Source organism: Saccostrea echinata, unplaced genomic scaffold, assembly GCF_033153115.1.
Source record: "Saccostrea echinata isolate AGI-Se365-2 ecotype Australia unplaced genomic scaffold, CSIRO_AGI_Sech_v1 ptg000029l, whole genome shotgun sequence".
NCBI classification, from domain to species: Eukaryota; Metazoa; Mollusca; class Bivalvia; order Ostreida; family Ostreidae; genus Saccostrea; species Saccostrea echinata.
In genome coordinates this window covers 36009374-36031006 of record NW_026889778.1, presented here as the reverse complement: position 1 = coordinate 36031006, position 21633 = coordinate 36009374, and the positions used below count along the sequence as shown (strand labels likewise).

The window sequence follows — 21633 nt, the reverse complement described above, 5'->3', positions numbered from 1 at the left end:
GGCAATGACAGCACACAGATGGCACTGACAGACAGCAAGTTGGCAGTGGCAGATTCAATAAATAATTTTACAATTACTTCTTGGTACAATATGAATCAAACCTGACTTAGTGTCTAATGATGTCATGTCTCTAGCCTAATGAAAGGCTTCATTCAGCACCGAGTCAGCAAAACAGGGGTCCTGTTCATTACTTCAATTTCTAGTACTACTTTTTAACATTAGCCACATAGATTCAAATTGAATGGCAGGAAAACCAACAAATACTATTGAACGGAGCAAAATATCTTCATTTTCTAAATTTTTTACTTTGAGAGACTCTGTCTTATTGCTTATAATGATCGTTTTAGACATCAAAATGACATGTCTTTGTCAGAGCATTGTTCTATTATAAGCTCAGTCTTAAATGCATCAATTAAGGATGAAGGCAGAAAAAACACAAAAAAAGAAAAACACTCATATACTATACTTTTTTCCTTCATTGTTTCACGTACGAAAACCATTTCAATGCATCAGATAAGGCCATAATGTGAAAAAAATTACATTAATCATTCCATTAATCAGATTATCATTCTTAGCAATGAGAATAGTATATTACAATTAATTTCACAGTCTGCAATAATTTTAGGTTAAAAATAAATAATGCACAGTAATTTCATCTCCTGTCACTGTCAATAATTAAACATCTAGCTATCTGACCATCGTTACACTAAAAGTTGTAGTGTTGAGCCATGTAGATCTGTAATATTCTTTGTATTATCAGCAGTTACAGCTCCTGCCTTATCCTTTGTCCGACTTAACACTGCATTCTTGCCATTCAGACTATACACAGCTGCTGTCTATAATAAACAAAGAAATATTTAATTATTCATTTCAGATATTGTATACAGGGTTATTTTTTGCCCCATTTCATTCTCGCCCTTTCACACTTGAAAACAATTTTGCCCAGTTTCATATTCACACACACACACTTGTGTTAAAGAGATAAAACTTTTTTTTTTAATTTGCCCCATTTTAAATTCGCCCTCTTGCGAGGAAGGTGAAAGGGTTCAAAATAAATGAGGGTGAAAATCTCCCTGTATACAGGGTTAAACAAGAACCCTTAAAAAATATAAACTGATCTCAAAAGAATTTACAAATACATGTACATGTATTACACAAAAATAACTTTATTTGACGTGTGTAAGTTTGTATTCAATTATTGTATTTTTAATGTTTGAAAGAGCACAAGTCCCCCAGTGCTGTCTCTAATACCTGTTCAAGTAACTGTTCAAAACTCAGTTTATTTCCCCTGGGATTTTCTAAGAACAGTGTCCCCTTTTTATTGCCTCCTTTTGTATATTCCACGTTCACAAAATGACAGACAGGTGTTGCCATGGCTGTGTAGTTTACTCCTTGTGCCCCTGCCATGGGGGTCATGTATAATGTTAGACCTGCCAACATTTCAGGTTTTGTGGTGGCTGGTAGTTCATTTTTCAGTCCAGAGTCTGTGTATAGCAGGACTCGTCTTCCTCTTACTCCAAATACTGCTTTGATCTATTGATTCAATGAAAACAAGGATAATTATACATAACTACATGAAAATTGTATGTGTGTTTTAGGACTATGATAATATCCAAATGATGAAAAAATAGATACTTTACTGTATATGAAAAAATAAGCTACTAAATTTTATGTAATTTTAGGTCTTAATTTTGTAAATTTAAAACAAAGGAAAATTCACATCATGGCAAAATATCCTCATGTTAAGGATTATGTGCAATAAACATACCGAAGGCACTTAAACACACACAGAATACCCGAGACTATAAATACACAATCAATTTCTTTGATCTAGCTTGGACTTTCATTCCCTACCTGATCAGTCAGCTGTTGAAGATCCGTAACCACATTTCCTGAGGGGTTTTCCAGCAGGACGGTGGCCTGGTTACCCTCTACTCCCTCCTGTGAAGGCATCCCCACCAGGACGGCATTAACAAATCTACAGAATGGAGCTGCCTTTGCTGGGGCAGGAGGAAGAAAGCTTACAGTCTCACTAGGACCACTGGACTCATCCTGTCTTACAATGGCCATCTCCAGTTTATCTTTTTTCACCTACAGAAAATATTGAAGTGGATGAATAATTCAGATTTTACAATATAACACAGGAATGATTAATGGGTACATTCACGTATTTGTATACTTTGATTCTTATACATGTACCCAGTTTACATGTATGCTGTGTATCCTTTATAAATAACATAACACCTTGAATCTTTATGTCAAATATGATTATTTTTATGCATTTGAAACCTATAGTCATGCTCTATGTTTTTTTACAAGCCTGGAAGATATAACTTAAATCAAAGTTTGCCAAAACAGACAGCCTAACAAAATTTTAAAACAGAATTCTATTGATTCAACCAAACATAAACATCATGATACTACTGAATCACTCACATTCATGGACTCCTGGAGGAAGACGGTTTCTGACGGTGGGACAGGGAAAGGTAAGAATGGCTGCTTAATGGCGTTACAGATGTAATCACTGAATTCCTGGATTATCTTATCCAGATTCTCAGATGCCTTGTAATACACTGTAATCTTATCTGATGGAACTAAACCTCCCTTAAAAAGACAGAATTCATACAATTTACAGGAGACAAATAAATTTTTATTTTTAACTTCATTACAGTTTGTTAGTGCTTATGTTCTTTTGATATTAACATGTAGTTCATCTAATAGTATGAATAAATCAATGATTCAAAAACAATAACAGCAGATGAATTTTTATATTTGTTAAAAAAAACAAATGCAATAAATTTCCTTCTGACCTTTTGTCGTAGTTTCTGGACTCTGTTGATGACCTCTCTAGCTACCCCCTCATCCAGCATACTTTGATCTGGCACTATATCCAGCAATACCAACACCTGGAGAAGAAATAGTTAAACAATTAAACAACACCTACCAATTTACAAAACCAACTACAAGTAGAAGATTTTGATTATTACGACACAGAAATAACATTTAATATTTTCTCAACAAAAATTCAATGTCAAATAAAATACATGTATCATTTACATTAAGGTGACAAACAGGAATTTTACACACTTTACTGATAAGAATAGTTAGTACATGTACAATGTACATGTATAAATACAGCTATAGGGAACCATGAACTAATATATTACAATGCCCCCCAAAAAAGTAATTTTACTTTAAATTTTACTGATTTAAATGTAAAAGACCAGATATACATGTACTAATTCAGATCAAGAAAATCCAATCTTTCCACTCTTAATTTTCAATTCAAAAGTTGAATAAAAGATACATGTATAAGGTTCTTTACCTCTTTATCAGAATGGGCATCATATGAACTCTTTGCTCCTTCCTTTGTGCTGTCAAACTTGTACATCAACTTGAGGTCTCCCTCAACCAACTCATGACCAGCAACATTTATCTTTCCTGTCATTTGGAACTCTTCAAGCTGACCATCTGTTAGTTCCTTTACAGCTTTAGAAATAGTCTTCACAGCTCCCTAAATTAAACAAAGTATCAAAATATCTATACATTGTATACCAAAAATAAATGAACATTGGATTTCTCTTTTAAGATTTATGAATGAAAAATATTGGATTCTCTTGACTTACCGGTATTTAAACATTTTCTTTTTCATGAAATTCATACTTTCTACATATCACTTCACTGACAGTTTGTAAAAAATTCCAGCAGTAATATTTTCAGCACAAAAGTTAATTAAAAGGTTAATAAAAATACCATGTCCAACCTTCAACTTTGCTCCTAATGTCTTAAAATCTGCCTCTGCTACTAGATGTGCTCCATAACTGGACTTGTCCTGGGTGACCTTGACCTCTTTGACATTCAGCTCCTCCATGATGTATGACTGGAGGGACTTGATGTCATTTAAGGCCTCTGGGTCGCGGTGAATGGCTACCACCTCTTTGAGAGGGTACTTAAGGGGTAATGTGTTCCTCTCCCGTGTAACCCGCCCCAGTTCTATGACAGACTGCATGCGAGCAACTGCAGTCTCTATGTTTGTATCAATGAAATCTTCCCTAAAATTAATAGAAAAATTATTTTTCAAAGTAAGAAATGTATACTTAGTCTTACTTAGTCCTCCTCATGCATTACTGCACGTAAGGTTTTGAAAAAGATCTGATATGACAAGGAAAATGTTAACCATCAGAGTGAAAGCAATACTTCAACAAATGCTATTTTTTTTCCTGAAGGCAAATAGCCACACAAGTGAATTAGTGTTCACTATGCCAATGATACTAAATGATTAAGACATACTTAAACATGTGATAATAGTGATACTATGCCAGTGATACTAAATCATTAAGACATACTTAAGCATGTAATAATTATGTGACAATGCTCACCGGTAAGATGGAATCATTAGGAAGTGAACACTGCGTATGTCCTGAGTTCCCACTGACTCTGGGTCAATCAGTTTCCTTAGGTTCTGGAACATGTGCTCTGTTATGTAGGGAATCATAGGAGCCTGGAATAGATTTAAACTAATTACAGTTGAACTTCAGGATCTTGAACACTGAAATCTCTAATACCATGGATATGCTAGTGATTTGAAAGGCCCAACCAATTATTCTTCAAGTATTTTACCCTTGCTTTCTCAACTCCTTGGATATCTTAAACTTTTTTCTTGGCCCCATTAAGTTTGAGATAACAAGGTTTGCATACAGTGTATTTGATAATCAGGGCTCGACATTAACACTTGTCCGCTTGTCCGGTACCGGTGAAAAAAAATTACGGACAAGTGAATATTGCTGGGCACTTGTCCGATTGGACAAGTGCATTTTAATGTAAAGAAGTTTCTAAATAATAAAAAGAACGACTCTTGAAAGTTAACAGGTAGTTTCAAGACGGAAGCCCTACATAAAAACCGGACTTCGATTCACATTTGATCAGGATTGAAGTTCACTAATTGCATACTTCTGAAAAGGCATGGAACTTATGAACTTAACAAAGTTTGGATTCTATTTGATGTTGACAGGTTAACTTGTTGTTGTTAGATAAAATTTTGTTTTATGTGTTTGTTGTATTTATCAAAAACATCACGAATAAATCAAGCACATGTCATGTGTAATCATGGTAAGGACTGGTAATGGACTTTATTTTAGTTTTCAACAGTGTTTGAAATAACTGTGCGCCCGACCGCCCGAGACGCACAAATTTTGCAGTGGGCGAACAAATTTGCATGTACTGACGCCCGGATGGACATGTTAAAATTTTCGATAATTAAAATTCATATATTTGATATTTAAAATCTTTTTCATATCAAGTAATAGTATCGGTATCAAAATTTAACAAGCCAATAGGAAGAATTCATCAGTCTATAGATTCTGGTTTGAAGTTATGGTGACCTGGTTCCAGTCACATTATCGTTAAAAAACAAATTTATACAAGACAATTTTTTTCTCGGGCAAGTAGATCTTTGGCAGAGCTGACAACTTTTACTAGCAGTCAGTCCTGCATGTCTGTCTAATTTTACAGTGAGTTTCAAACACTGGTTTTCAAGTTGACAGTATTACATCTTTATTGAAAAATTTTCGGACAATTAAAGTTGAAGTTCGGACAAGTAAATGTCTTGGTCACTTGTCCGAATAAACAAGTAGGGAAAAAAGTTAATGTCGAGCCCTGATAATTATTTAATACTCTAAAATCATATCTAATTTTGGGAAAATTTTAAAGATTATATGTAAGATGATTTACAATACATGTACATTTGCACCTGTCCATTTACATGTACATCATTTTCCAATATGGAATTGAAAATCTCTTTGAACATATTGGAATGAAATATTCGTGAAGCTGATTTTCAGCATCTGATATTCCGATGAGAAATTCTGTAAACACACTGCACAAAACTCACCATAAGCCTGATCATGGTCATCAGAACAGAGAAAAGGGTTTCCAAGGCCTCCCTACAGTCATCTGGGCCACCCTCTCCCTGTAGGAGAAAAAAGTACAGTACAGGTGACTCTCGATCTCTCGAAGTTCAAGGGACCGCAAGAAAAGTTCGAGAGATCGAGGGGTTTGAGAGATAGAAAGTGAATAAAATCCGGAATTTTCAGTTCTGATCATCATTGTTCTACTATTATAGAAACCGGAAAAATATGTTGATAAAGTCGTTGCACGTTTTCATTCGTGTTTTACAGTTAATTCACTTGATTTCAACAACAATGATCGCATTATGAATAAATAAAACGATTTCTTCAAGTTTCAATATTTATTTGTTCTCATTCCATGATTACATGAAACCTGAATAGTAATTGTCGGTGTGGCTATCCCCCGGGCTCGATTGGGTCCTTCCCCAGATTTCTTGTAATCGGTATTCAATACTGCCCAAGTCTTGATCTAGGATTTCTTGTGTAATGTTTGCCATACGGGGATTATGTAGACTCTAATGAAAGTTCATAATCTACGGAAAATTATTGACACGTCTCTAAATTACTGTTTAAAAATTATATATCGTCTCGCTGTCGAGTCAAAATAAGTTGTGAAGCGATAAGTTTATAATTTACCAATTATACCCATTCAATATTTATATCAACACTCGGACGACTAACAGGCGTAGTGTCATCTATGTAAACACCCAATTAACACCTCCGTGCCAGCCTGGGCTGTTCACTGTTTTCCAGGTAAGTCCAAGCTGCATTAATTTCACGCTTGATTGGCGTGTATACACGCGCAATCAAAACTTCGAGAGATAGAGAGCAAAAAACAATGAAATGTGTGTAACGGGACCCAGGTCTTGGTTCGAGAGATAGAGAACTTCGAGAGATAGGAAGTTCGAGAGATCGGGAGTAAATTTGCTTAGTTATATAGAGAAAAAAAACGGGACCGGAGGTTCACTTCGAGAGATCGAGAACTTCGAGAGATCGAAGTTCGAGCCATCGAGAGTCACCTGTATGTACATGTATAAATCAAAGAGTGCTTCCTAAAAACTACAGTAAACTAAGTCTCGTTAAGAAATTTGTTTTTTTTTCTTTTTAATTTTGTTTTCTCTATTATTTATTCTAATAACACATTTAAATTTCACAAAAGTTTTCTTTTACCTTTAGCCTCTTTCTGTTCATTCTGACGTACCAGTTGGTAAGCTGGTCTACAAACTTGACAAGTCTGGGCATTACAGTGTACAGGCGATAGGCTAAGAATAAAAATAATAGCTAAAAATACTCATTCTTCAGTATACATGTAAAACAAAATCATGTTCTTATGATATAAATGAAATTATATTATACTTTTAAAATAGTTCTAGATATTTTACCATTCTAAAACAGAATTACAGATTTATGCTTCAGTTTTTAATAGAGAAATCAACATGTAAATCAATATCAAACCACAGCAATCAAAATACATATACACAGTAGCAGGTCTACATACATGTACATGTACCTATTATTGAAGCACTGCCTTTGATGAGGAATATCCAAGAACAATTTCAAGAAGATATACTTATCATTAATATACCTTGCATTTCCACCCGGACAAACTTGATGAGTGATTGAGCTAGTGACATGATCCACCGGTCCTTATAGTTTGCTCTTTTAGTGATCTTGTTCTCATTGTACAGAAATTCTAATCCCTCCTCCTGAAAAATAATATAAATACTAATATTTCATTGTAGAAAAAGGTGAAGTACTGTATTTAAAAAAATAGTGATTTTCAATTTTCAGTCATTTTGCTGAATACAAATGAACTAAAAGTATATGGCGGTCCAACAGTAATCAGAAAGCCAAAAATTTGAATGCTTTACCTTCCAGACAATAATTATAAGGAACTGAATTTTGACACAAAATTTTGCCTTAACAACTTGAAAATTTCGATCGATCAACCAGTTTTTATCATAAACATTGTATAAAGCTATAAGAACATCTCATACTATGAATTCCTTTAATCGGGTGTACTTACAGTCTGATATCTGTCAACATTCTGCATGAAGAACCTGTAAGCATTGTACCAAGGCAAGAAAACGTCCTTAAGCACTCGTTCTACTCCTTCTTCTTTAAACTTCAGACCCTCGGCCTTCACAGCTGGAGAGTTACACAAGTAGAGTCTGAAATAGGAAAGCAAAGAATTACTTCTTAGATGAGCAATAATGAAAATCTAGAGTAATATCACACAAACACCAAAATGTTTCACAAAAGTGTAAAGGTGTCAGGTACATGGATATGAAGAGGCATACAGCACTAATTCATGCTTGGAACAACTAGAAATCTGACCAGTCAGCAAGGGCCCCACCAAGGGGTAGAAATATAAGGATGCAGATTAGGGGATGAGAATTTTACTTGATTACAAAGAATTAAAAATATATAAAGAAGAATATGCAACAGCAACTGTACTTAAAAAATTTCAAGATAATTCCTAAATATCCAACAACCTGTAAATAGTACCCTTGTATTTACATAAGGCAGTAAAAAAACATCATATCTATAACAAATATTACCCAGGCTTGACTTTAACTTCAAAACAAACATCAGTTGCAGACAAAGGTGTTAATTAATCTTAAAGTGACAGAAAGATAACCCTCTAAAATTTTCAGCAACCAGCAAGTTTATCAATTCCAGGGGATTAATTATACTGCTCTCTCAACCTTTTCTTCTAAGTTTACAATAAGAACTTTTTCAGCATTGATAGAATGAGGTTATTATCTGAATACCAGTTAAAACAAATAGTATTCTTGAATTTACATAAGGCAGAAAAAATTAAAGAAAAAAGAAAAAGAAAAAAAAAATAATAATAAAAACTAGATACTCGTTGCGAGCAACGAGAGGTCTTCTGTCTGAATAACCATCCAAATATTATCAAAAAATATTCAAATTAAAACAAAAAAGTTGAAAAATACGACTTTTTATATTCGCTTCCCGTAGCAACCGGAAGTAATTATGACACACGAAAAAGTGATTCCGCACATTTAAAAGCCAGCATCTATCATCTCTAACAAGTCTTCAGTTCATATCTTTTACCATTTTTGAAAAAAAGGGGCGACAAAATTTCATTTTAAAATCAGAAAAATGTCCATAACTTGGAAAAGGAAGCGAATTTTTCAAAACTTTTTTCAAGTGTAACAACGACATTTTACAGCGCATTATCACTAAAAGTTTGATGAAAATCCACTGAATAGTTCTCAAGATATTTTGTGCACAAAATTCATCGAAAAAAATCTATTTTTAAAACTACTTCCAGTGGAAATATTTAAAATCAATTACATATAACATATTTCGATAAGCATCTCTATTATCCCTACTGAAATCATAGAAAAATATTGAGAAACAAAAAAGTTGAAAAAAAATGATTTTTTAATTCGCTTCCAGTAGCGACCGGAAGTAATAACGACGCACAAAAAGGAGATTCCGCATATCTAAAAGACATGCCATATACTCTCTAACAAGTCTCCAGTTCATAACTTTTACCATTTTTGAAAAAAAAGGGCGACAAAATTTCATTTTAAAATCAGAAAAATGTCCATAACTTGGAACCGGAAGTGAATCAACCCTAAAAAAAGTTATTAGAAAAAAACAGAAAATTTGTGGACAGAAAAATGACAGATGGACAGACAGACAGACAGAGTGTTTACTATAGGGCACCCGCAAATCCTTGCGGGGCCCTAATTAATCCATGATCTACAGATGTACTTATATTTCATATTGGCTAAATAAGTACACCTGCAGTTTAATACTTTGACTTTTTTAAACAAACATATGCTTTATAACATACATGTATACCTCTTTTTCAATGAAAAAGAGAATACTAGAGTCCCTAACATTTCCCATTTAAATCTTACCTGAGTGCATCAGCACCATATTTGTGGACAATCAGCATTGGATCTGGGTAATTCTTCAGTCTTTTGCTCATCTTATTTCCATCCCTGAATTTTACAATGTTCATATCAGTACAAGAATATATATTTTTTAAAAAGTATATATTTTTCGTCATCTACTTTTACAATGTTTTTAATTTAATTATATGTATGTGCAATGTATCCCAGAGTTTTTGGGACTTTTATCCTATAAGTTGACTTACTCAGCCAACACTATTCCGTTAACAATGAGATTCTTGAATGGCGGCTTCCCAAACAGAAGAGTGGAGAGAACAAGCAAGGTATAGAACCTAGAAAAGAGAAAAAATAGTTTTTAGGGAATTTGAAAATTTAAAAAAAAAACTGTTGTTGCAGTAAATAACCTCGTTTCAACATAATAATGTTATTGTTTCCATATTACGTAAAAACATGCTTACAGCGAACATGCTAATAACAAATAGATGCTTACAGTGAAGTGATTTTCATTCCCCATGGCTTCAAAATATATCACGAATTTAAAAGATATAACGAATCACTTTTATAACGCGGCAAAATTGTCCATCCCTGGCACTTTGTTATAAGCGTGTTTCACCTAATTTACAAAGTACATGTATATTAAACTGCAAGATGCATGAAAACTGAATATAACTGATTACCATCCCCTGGTCTGGTCTATTCCTTCAGCAATAAAGTCAGCAGGAAATGCATCATCAAACTCCTTCTTTCTCTCAAACGGATAATGTACTTGGGCGTAGGGCATGCTCCCACTCTCAAACCAGCAGTCAAACACTTCAGGGGTGCGTCTCAAAACTCCTTTTCCCAGCTTTGATGGAATGGTGATATCATCCACTCTGAGATTAAATTTTTATTGTGTTTGAATCAGATCACATGAATTTTTATGTTTAAATTCTCAGATACCATCTACATATATAAATTTTACTTCAATTAATGTTCAGGTTAATTTTTATTCTCATAAAACAAAATATAATTCATTTTTTTCCATTTCCTTTCAATCGGAATGAATCACTGTTCTAACTTTTCACAAGAGTTAACACTTGTTCTCTATAGATGGTAATCTTTAACTAATCATTGATATTGCTTGATTAGAGTGTCCACAGTTTATTTATGTCATTAATTGAATGCTGAAATCCCTTACGATTCTCTGTGGAGGTCCTTGACTTCGACACCCGACAACTTCTTCAGTTCTTCCACAGACCCAACACACACAACCTGGAATTCACATAACAAAATATATCATAGTTCTTTAAAAAAAAAATGTACAAAGGAACAATGAAATGATTTATTTTTGACTTCTGAGCATTTAAAAATCCTCTTACCATTTTTTTTTGAAAAAGGTATCTTTACCAGTAACGGTTTTGCCTAATTATTGAGTCTTTAAAACCGGCTATCAGAAGAATTTTCATGCCATAAATTAACTGTCCTGACAAATCACTGATTTTTTTAAAGTTTCTAACTGAAGATTAAAAAAAAAAGAAAAAAAGAAAAGAAATTCTGTATTGATTCGTACCTCCTCCCCATCCTCACTGATCCAGAGGGGCATAGGTGTCCCCCAGTACCTGTTACGTGATATCGCCCAATCACGGGCTTCTCGCAGCCAATTAGCAAACCTCTTTTCCTTCACGAAGTCTGGCACCCTTAAAAATAAGGAAATAATATTTCTTCTTCTTAATTTATTTTAATCCTTCAAATCAGGAATAAAACTACCTTATTAAAATTTCTGAATCATCATTTGTTGTACAAACCAGTCCAACTAAAGAATGATCATTTCACTAATCCACAAAGTAGTAAAGTCATATTGTATACAAGTTAGTAAGTATTTTCATTTCAGTGAAAAATAGAAAGGTCATAAACATGATAAACTACCAGTAGGTTTTCTGGTTGTTTTCTAGTAGTTGTGTTGTTGCCTGTTCTACTCTCACAAACCAGCTGGGCACAGCTTTGTAGATCAATGGAGTCTCTGACCTGATTAAACAAATTCAGAGTTCATGCTTGTATATTACACATTACATTAAACATAACTAAAGTATTTAATTTCAAATCTACAAGTATAAAAGTTATTTCAAATTAGTAATTATGACAAGCAGTTCATATTAAGAGGTACAATTTAAATTTAAAACACAGAGGACATCAAATTCATCTTTCTAAAAAATGAATTCCAAAAAGTATAAAGAAACAAAGTCAATATCTGAGTAAATATAAACTTACCTCCAACAAAATGGATAGCTATGCTTAAATGTGGACTGATGCACTAAACGTGCCCTCTGCTTCAGGTTTTTCACTATTGCTTTGTCTGCATCCTACAACACAAGAACAACAAGCTTCAAATTAAAGTCTTTGACCATTTTGATACATGTATAGGTATTTACAATTTCAAGCAAAATTTATGAACTTGCAATCAGTGCATCTCATGAAGTAATAAGAAATCATGCAGATAAAGGAATAAAATACAATCATGTACATGTATATAAATTCAAGGTTTTACTCTTTATAATTACATTAGTAAAGTTTATAATTATATAAAATAAAAGTAATCAACCTTGACATATTGGCCTTTGAAATCTGTGACCTCCTCTGTGAACTTTCCTGATGCATCAACAGGACAGATGATTTTCATGTCTCGGGTGATGACACCATATCTCATACACACGCGATAATCATCCTAGAGGACAAAATAGCATTAAAAAAAAAAAACTTAAGAAAAAAAGTCTAAATATGTTTGTTATACACCATTTCATTAGTAATTCCTATGGTTCTATTTATATAACCTTTCACCTCTACAGGTAACTTTGATATTTGTAAGAAATTTGACTTTCAGTAAATAAAACATAGTGTCTGTTTCATATTTCAATAGCTCTGACCAAAATTGCAACTGTGGACATACAGGCACACAAAAACAGAAGCTTAAAATTAATCTAAATAACAATGTACCCTCTGAACAATTACAATAACCCTTATAAGTTTTCAAATAATGTACAATGGATATCAATATAATTTATTTACTATACCCTACTTATTGGTTCATTGTTAATAAAGTTCCATTAAATGGTATTTACTTTTGTTTTTGGACAGAATAATTTTAAATATATGTATGACACAGATAAAGGTACCTCTCCAAAGTATGGTGATTGATGGACAACACCTGTACCACTCTCAGCTGTAACGTAGTCATCCATAAGAATGCGAAAGGCGTCAGTCTTCTCTCTCATCTACAATGAAATCACTTTTCTAAAACTCAAATCATAATTAATTCCAGTAAATAAATATTCTTTACCTCAAAATAATTTACTGTATATAGGGAAACTTTCACACCCATTTTATTTTTAATTCTTTTGCTCTCATCAAAAGTGGGCAAATTTAAAATGCAGGCAAAGAAAACAGCATTATCTCTGTTACATAATGCTCTGTGTCTAGGCAAATTTAAAATGGGGCAAAATTATTTGAAAAGTGAAAGAGGACAAAAATTACATGGTGCAAAAATAAAATTGTATACAGTATTACATATTGATACTATCAAGATTGAATCTTCACAGAAAATATATGCAATGGAATGTAGACTTACATATTTAAAGTATGGGAAAATTGGTTCATATCTTTTGCCTTCCAGTGTCTTTCCTTTAAATCTGTGAAAATAATGATGTGTTAATATACTGACTTTTCAAATTATTTTAAGCTGCCTAATTCTTTAACATGGATAACAGGAACACATGTCCAGACTAACAAATACACAACTGCTACCTCTATGAGTCTCTTTCCAAAAATAAATGCTTGTAAAGCTAAGACAAAACAGCTCTTCATTAAATTTTTCAGCACAAGTGTTCTCTTTTACTTTCTAAACTGTAGATCTAGCTGTCACATTTTTACTGATATATATCTTACTTTTCCAAGACTGTATATTCATCTTCTTTCTTGAACAAAGCATCCAGTCTAGCTTCCATCATAATGTACACCTTCCCTGTGGCATTATCTGTGAAAAAAACCATGAAATTATCAGTTAGATACTTAACCCTATCCTTGGAAAAAGATGGACATATATGACATGCATTAAGGAGGATGTCAATTTAGTATTCACACTAAGAGCAAACAACTTATACATTTGTCTATAACAGCAAATGCACTGCATTGAGAATGTATAGTGCAATTTCTAAATACGATACTTGAGGAGCACAGCCTTGATGACAAAATTTCACAATTTTGCTAGAATGTTCACTCTCAATATAATACATGTATAATTCTTGTCTCCTCTATATATCCATGATGAAAAAGGATTTCTAATAGTAAATTTGTGCTTTCATTCCCATTGCATGTACCTTTCACTCTTACATAAACCATTTCTGGATTCACACATACAGCCAAGTTGCTGGGCAATGTCCAAGGTGTTGTTGTCCAGGCAATAACAGCAACATTGGGCTCATCAAGAAGGGGAAAGTTTACAATAACTTTAAAATAAAATTTAATTGTTAAAACAGAATTTACAGAATTTGTATATAAAAAGTTGTTTTTTTTTAATCAGATAACAAATTCAGTTTCAGTACACTTGGTGTCAAATACATGCATGCAGAGTTCTTTCAACTTTGCTTTTTGTTACTGTAAAATCACTTATTTTCATGGGGTCAAATTTTCATGGTTTGAGGAAAAAACATTGGTTTGAGAGGATTTGATTTTGTGGTTGAAATGGAAGCATGGTAATGTTGTATGAAAATTTAACATTTCGTGGAGGACATGAATTCGTTGGTCTCTTCATACTATGAAAAGAACGAGAAAAATTAAACCTCCATGAAAATGAGAGATTTCATAGTCTTTAATAGTTGCTATAAATACCTGCTGGATCCACCACATCCTTGTAATTCTGTCCGGACTCAAAGTTTGACAAAGGGGTGTTGCAGGCAGTGGAAAAGGGCATGACCTTTGACCCTTTATAAACTAGTCCCCTGTTGTACAGCTCCTTAAACACCCACCAAATACTCTCCATAAATGTAGGATACATTGTTTTGTAGTCATTCTCAAAGTCAATCCAGCGTCCAAGGCGGGTAACAATCTCCTGCAATGACCATCAAAGTACAGTATACTGGTACCAATTTGTTGTACGGGGAGGGGGGGGGGGTTGCATATATCTAGCTTGTTTTTTTTTATATATTTGATTATATCTCACCTCCCACTCCGCAGAATACCTCATGACAATTTTGCGACATTCAGCATTGTAAGCTGCTATTCCCATTTTCTCCACATCTTCTGGCCCCTTGATCCCTAATGTTTTGTCAATCTCGTATTCCTATGAATTATACACATGATACAGAAAGAAATTAAGCATTCCAACATTTAAAAGAGTATTACTATAACAAAAAAAAACATAAAAGAAAAGTAAAAGATCAATGCTATGAGAAGAACATGTACATATGTACCCAAAAAATCACAACTACATATCATGATATAAAATCAAAAATTATTTTTAATATCAATTAAAGTCTGGAGTTAAGGATAAATACTTACCACTGGGAGACCATGACAATCCCATCCAAACCTTCTCTCCACATGGAAACCCGTCTGGTGAGCCCAGCGGGTAACTACGTCCTTTATTGTTCCTGCTAGGATGTGTCCATAATGAGGCAGTCCAGTGGCAAATGGTGGTCCATCATAAAATGTGTACCTGTAATAATTATTTTTTCATCAATTGTCTGTGCTAAAAAGGATCAATTTTATTTGGAAATAAAAACTATATCTAAGTTCAGTTAAGAACCCTGGGTTTCAAATCAAATTAGAAGTTGAAGTACCCAGAGCTTTGAACATAATTTTGTTTCTGAATATGACTTCTCGGATAAAAGTTCTCCTAAGTCCCCACAGAGGGTGTATATAAAAATTAAATCTTGATTTTAACAAGTATTTTATTTCACTAACCTTGGTTTCCCTTTTGACTGCTTTAATGATGTACGAAAGGCATCAATCTCTTTCCAGTACTTAAGGACTTTTTCCTCCTCATCTGGAAAACTTATATTTGTGGAAGGTACAGGCTGTGCCATTTCAGGTATTTGTCACTACAAAAAATAAATTAGTAGTTATTGCTCATAAATTCCTCAATGTGCTTTTGTAGCAGGAAGGGAGATATGTGAAGGAACCAGCTACGATTCACACCCAGCGCCCCCTGAACTCTAGACAATGTTCTACCAACTGAACTACATGCAGGGTAGACCCTAAAACCCGAGGACCGGGGAATTTCCCCGGCAATAATGATGTAGTCCCCCTGCTACTCTGGTATTCCCCCTCATCACCCTGATAAGGAAGGAACCCGGCATAATCCTGTTATTAGCATCACGATGCTAATAATTATTGACGTTTTTTAACGTAACGTCAGAAGCGTTAAAAGTTGTTAAATATAAATATTTAATGATCTTAAATGGTTGAAAATAAAATTTAGATAAAAATAAATAATAAACTTGTAATCGCGATGCTAATAACAGGAGTATATATAGAGAGACGAGACATTCTTACATACCTGTAAATTAAACTTATTAGCATCGCGATGCCAATAACAGGAGTATATATATAGAGACAAGACACATTTATATACCTCAAGACTTATTAGCATCGCGATGCCAATAACAGGAGTATATATAGAGAGACGAGACACATTTATATACCTGTAACTTATTAGCATCGCGATGCCAATAACAGGAGTATATATAGAGAGACGACATTCACATTTATATACCTGTAACTTATTAGCATCGCGATGCTAATAACAGGAGTATATATAGAGAGACTAAACACATTTATATACCTGTAAACTTATTAGCATCGCGATGCTAATAACAGGAGTATATATAGAGAGACGACGTTTCCAAATATCAAGATTATAAGCTCCACACAGGGAAGTATTCCCGGGAAAAGGGTTTCTTTGGGGGATTTCATCAGAAGAAATGGGGCTTGGAGTTTTTGGGGGGTATCGCTCAAAAAATGGCACATCTTACTAAGTTAAAATGCCCAAAACTTATTAGCATCGTGATGCTAATAACAGGAGTATATATAGAGAGACGAGAAACATTTATATACCTGTAAACTTATTAGCATCGCGATGCCAATAACAGGAGTATATATATAGAGACGAGACACATTTATATACCTCAAAACTTATTAGCATCGCGATGCCAATAACAGGAGTATATATATAGAGAGACTAAACACATTTATATACCTGTAAACTTATTAGCATCGCGATGCTAATAACAGGAGTATGAAAAGAGGGACGACGTTTCCAAATATCAAGATTATAAGCTCCACACAGGGAAGTATTCCCGGGAAAAGGGTTTCTTTGGGGGATTTCATCAGAAAAAGTGGGGCTTGGAGTTTTTGGGGGGGTATCACTCTAAAATGGCACATCTTACTAAGTTAAAATGCCCAGAACTTATTAGCATCGCGATGCTAATAACAGGAGTACATATAGAGAGACGACATTCACATAAATACCTCAAAACGTATTAGCATCGCGATGCTATTAACAGGAGTATATATATAGAGGGACGACGTTTCCAAATATCAAGATTATAAGCTCCACACAGGGAAGTATTCCCGGGAAAAGGGTTTCTTTGGGGGATTTCATCAGAAGAAATGGGGCTTGGAGTTTTTGGGGGGTATCGCTCTAAAAATGGCACATCTTACTAAGTTAAAATGCCCAAAACTTATTAGCGTCGCGATGCTAATAACAGGAGTATATATAGAGAGACGAGACACATTTACATATATGTAAACTTATTAGCATCGCGATGCCAATAACAGGAGTATATATAGAGAGACGAGACACATTTATATACCTTAAAACTTATTAGCATCGCGATGCTAATAACAGGAGTATATATATAGAGAGACGACGTTTCCAAATATCAAGATTATAAGCTCCTCAAAGGGAAGTATTCCTGGGAAAAGGGTTTCTTTGGGGGATTTCATCAGAAAAAATGGGGCTTGGATTTTTTGGGGGTATCACTCTAAAAATGACACATCTTACTAAGTTAAAATGTCCAAAACTTATAAGCATCGCGATGCTAATAACAGGAGTATATATAGAGAGACGAGACACATTTATATACCTGTAAACTTATTAGCACCGCGATGCCAATAACAGGAGTATATATAGAGAGACGAGACACATTTATATACCTCAAAACTTATTAGAATCGCGATTCTAATACTAGGAGTATTATACACAGAGAGAATTTTACAAAATAAAGATATGATGAAGGAAAAAAAATTATGTTTCTCTTGTAGTGAATTAAGTATTTTTAAAAACATGTAGTAGAGCATCATGATTAGCGACTCATTCAATTCAATGTCTTCTATAAAAGGTAGTGTTCGGGACTTCTTTACAGTGTCAGGTCACTAACAAAGGCCTTTTATTCCTCACCTGTTCTGGAATACATTCAAATCCGTGCAGAAATCAAATAATGGAAATAACGACCATTGATATTAAACGGATTAAACGAGAATACTACTCAAAAACTGTAAAAGTACATATTACCTGTATTATGTAATAAATTGTAATTTTATGAACTTTAAATACGCTTCCCTTTTAATATAAGGAAAGAAAACATGACTTTTACGTTACTTCTATTGCCTTAAAAAGCTTAATTAGAATAAGTACACTTATTCCGTTTCTAAACAACAGCAATATGTGGCAAAAGATCCCCCTTTCCATATTAAGAAAATTATGTAAATGTGCATTTACTGTTAATCTTAATGCATTGCAATTATTCCGTTAAATTAATTATGGAGAAAATTCTTTTTTGCCTATAACGGGTTAAAAGGTGTATTCCTTCAATACAAATAAAGTTATACCTCGCAGAGAAAGAAATAATAGATAAATTAATAAAGGAATAAATGTTACATTCTACCATTATTATAGGACAATCAGTCCCCTTTTTCAATTTTTTTCTCTCATATTTTGTAACAGAATAAAGTACATCTTTTAAATTCACACCACTTTACATAAAAACATTTACTCCGTTAAAAATTTACTTCGGAAATAGAAAAGAAATTATACATTAATTATTGAATAAATGGAACATTCCAGCAATTATCAGCACAATCCCCTACCTCCTCCCTCCTTTTTTCTCAAATTCTTTAACGAATAAAGTGCATCTTATGAATTCATACAATTTTTCATCAATACATTTATTCCGTTATAAATATACCTCGGATATAGAAAAGAATTAGACACTAATTATTGAATAAATGGAACATTCCAGCAATTACTAGCACAATCCCCTACCTCCTCCCTCCTTTTTTCAAATTCTTTAACGGAATAAAGTGCATCTTATGAATTCATACAATTCTTCATCAATACATTTATTCCGTTATAAATTTACCTCGGAGAGAATAAAATTTATGCATTGTTACCTTCCAGCAATTATTAGGACAATCATACACCCTCCTTTCATTTTTAAATTTATTTATAACGGAATAAAGTACATCTTTTGAATTCATACCATTTTTCATCAATAGTTTTATTCCGAGTATAAATTTTTTGTCAGAAAAAATAATTTATACAATAATTACGGAATAAATGGTACATTACAATAATTATTAGCACAATCAAGATACCATCTCTACTTTTCATATCCCCCCAATTTATTTATAACGGAATAAAGTAATTCTTCCCATTTTCAATCAATACATTTATTCCGTTATAAATTTACTTCGGAGAGAAAAAAATATATACGTAAGGTACTAGTGCATGGAAACGGAAGCGAACAATATTAAACTTTGTTATATTTAAAAATGTTTATACCGTGCCTTACAATCGAGTCATACATCATCTAAAACTTCTTTGAATCATGTTACAATTATTGAAAAGTTTTATGATATATATATATATATATATATATATATATATACCAACCACTTAGTCACAAGTCAGTTGCCATTCAAAATAAGGTAATTTCTAAAAAAAATCACATAGGCCTATAACGGAATAAATGCAATTGGAATTTAAAGAAAAAACATTATAGTATATTATATCATATTATAAATTTTTTTAACGCCAATAACGTCAATAACGTCAAATAACAGGATAATGCCAGGAACCCTAGACCCCCTCCTACTTTTTTTAATGTCCCCTGCTATTTTATGAATGTCAGACACCTCGGCCCAACGACACCTCGGCCTTAACCCTGTACATGTATGACTTTATCCGAATATAATGAAGGTGTTATACACAATCTAAGAATAATTAACTTAGGATATTAAAATAAAATTTAAAAAAAAAACAAATAAAAATGATCAAAGTGAAAGTAAATGCTTTAGGGATAAATGCCTTTAATGTCACTGCTGTGACCATTGTCAGATACGGATACACGGAAACATTACCTTTTTCAAACTTTTAAAAAGTCTGATTATTTTTACAGAATACAAACCTGATAATTCTTAGAATTTTACGAAAAATAGACCATCGCAAAGCCAGACAACTGAAGAATACTTTCACAAATGTTGCATCAGTTCGTACCGGTAAAAAACATGTGTACCGGAAGTTTTTAAGTTATAAACTAAAACCATCATTGTAGACAGTTTTTTTCCGGATATAAAGATTTTTAAATCTTACAATATGAACAAACATATAGTACAAGATATCTTGCGCAAACTTAGCTATGTTCAATTTTTTTTCTTTGATATGCTTGAATTTATTTTCATTTGTAGTTATATGTATACAGTATATAATTTCATTAAATTGCGAAATTGTAAAGGATATGACTGCACTTTAAGGACATACGAAAATTGCGACAAATTAAACTTTGAAAACAAGAATTTTTCTTTTAATTGCAGGAATGGTCAACATCTAATCTACAACTTTACGTAATTACATTAAATAAAAGTGTGTATTTACGAAGTACGAAGCTGTTATCAAAGGCAGGGGTTATCACAATTTCTTGAATCTCCTGTGGCGGATCCAGTAATTTCATAACGGGGGGGGGGGGGGGGGGCAGTAGAAGGCAGGGGGGTATGGGGGCTGCATTGAAGCCCCTAGAGGGTCCTGGGTAAAGCCCTGGTGCTGACGAATTCTAACAAATAAGAGGTGTTTTCCCTTGATTTTAGGATAATACAACAAATTTTTTTAAAAAAATCAAACGGGGGGGGGGGGGCGCACGCCGTACGATAACGAGGACGCCCACTTTTTCACTGATTTTATACATAGTAAGCACATGTTTGTCTATTGTTCTTCGTTTAACAGTAGTTGTATATTTGCATTAATAATGTTGTGTCAAAAGGAGATTAATATAGACAAACATGCGCTCATGGTTTAAAAGAGAAAAAAAATCTGCTTCTTCTTACATTTGCTCTCTCTGTTGTAACCAAGGGCAATGGCATATTGAATATTATAATTCACCACGTGATTTCTTACCTCAGGTAACTCTGTGAATACTAAATTCCGTCACGTGACTTGTAAGATAGCATGTTTTGTGCTAAATAGGACACTGTTCTCGAACACGTTGAATTGTCAGGCATCGATTTAAATATTACGTGCTCATATTGTTAATTTCGTTTTGAAACCTTGGTAAATAGTGTACTTGTGCCATACAGGATAAAGAGAGAGATGGGAAAAAGTGATCACGTATATTTTTAAACATGTCATTGTTATTTATCTAGTCTATTTTTAGAGCCATTCTTACAATGTTAATTAGCCCCATGCACCTCTCATGCATACCTAATTAAGGGCGGATAAGTGTAAATTCTCTGTATTTGGAAAGCTGTAGGGACAAAAAAACAAAGAATTATTTGAATGTATTACAGTCTAAAATCATTTTAACATTTAA

General features: G+C 33.4%; 1 protein-coding gene across 1 annotated transcript; it reads right to left on the bottom strand.

The window, feature by feature from the left end:
- Positions 1-460: 460 nt before the first annotated feature.
- LOC133195873 (isoleucine--tRNA ligase, cytoplasmic-like) lies at positions 461-20352 on the bottom strand. Its single transcript, XM_061331842.1, has 29 exons — positions 20239-20352; positions 15734-15870; positions 15329-15485; positions 14991-15110; positions 14660-14879; positions 14149-14277; positions 13718-13805; positions 13401-13461; positions 12949-13047; positions 12378-12500; positions 12047-12138; positions 11705-11803; positions 11349-11475; positions 10977-11050; positions 10477-10671; positions 10045-10131; positions 9806-9889; positions 7933-8077; positions 7492-7612; positions 7077-7168; positions 5891-5968; positions 4380-4501; positions 3764-4052; positions 3326-3514; positions 2811-2906; positions 2437-2604; positions 1855-2091; positions 1252-1533; positions 461-836 (listed from the first exon to the last, which is right to left on the bottom strand). The coding sequence occupies exons 2-29, from the start codon at positions 15853-15855 to the stop codon at positions 702-704; spliced, it is 3831 nt and encodes a 1276-aa protein (XP_061187826.1). The 5' UTR covers positions 15856-15870; positions 20239-20352; the 3' UTR covers positions 461-701.
- Between the last annotated feature and the right edge of the window lie 1281 nt (positions 20353-21633).

What these genes read in the sequence shown, in the direction of transcription:
- LOC133195873 (XM_061331842.1), bottom strand. Translation starts at nt 15,855, where the DNA reads ATGGCACAGCCTGTACCTTCCACAAATATAAGTTTTCCAGATGAGGAG. An exon ending in ATAGACCAGACCAGGGGATG is followed by an intron (nt 10,132 to 10,476) that starts GTAATCAGTTAT and finishes TCTCTTTTCTAG; the next exon opens with GTTCTATACCTTGCTTGTTC. An exon ending in TTCAACAGCTGACTGATCAG is followed by an intron (nt 1,534 to 1,854) that starts GTAGGGAATGAA and finishes TTGAATCAATAG; the next exon opens with ATCAAAGCAGTATTTGGAGT.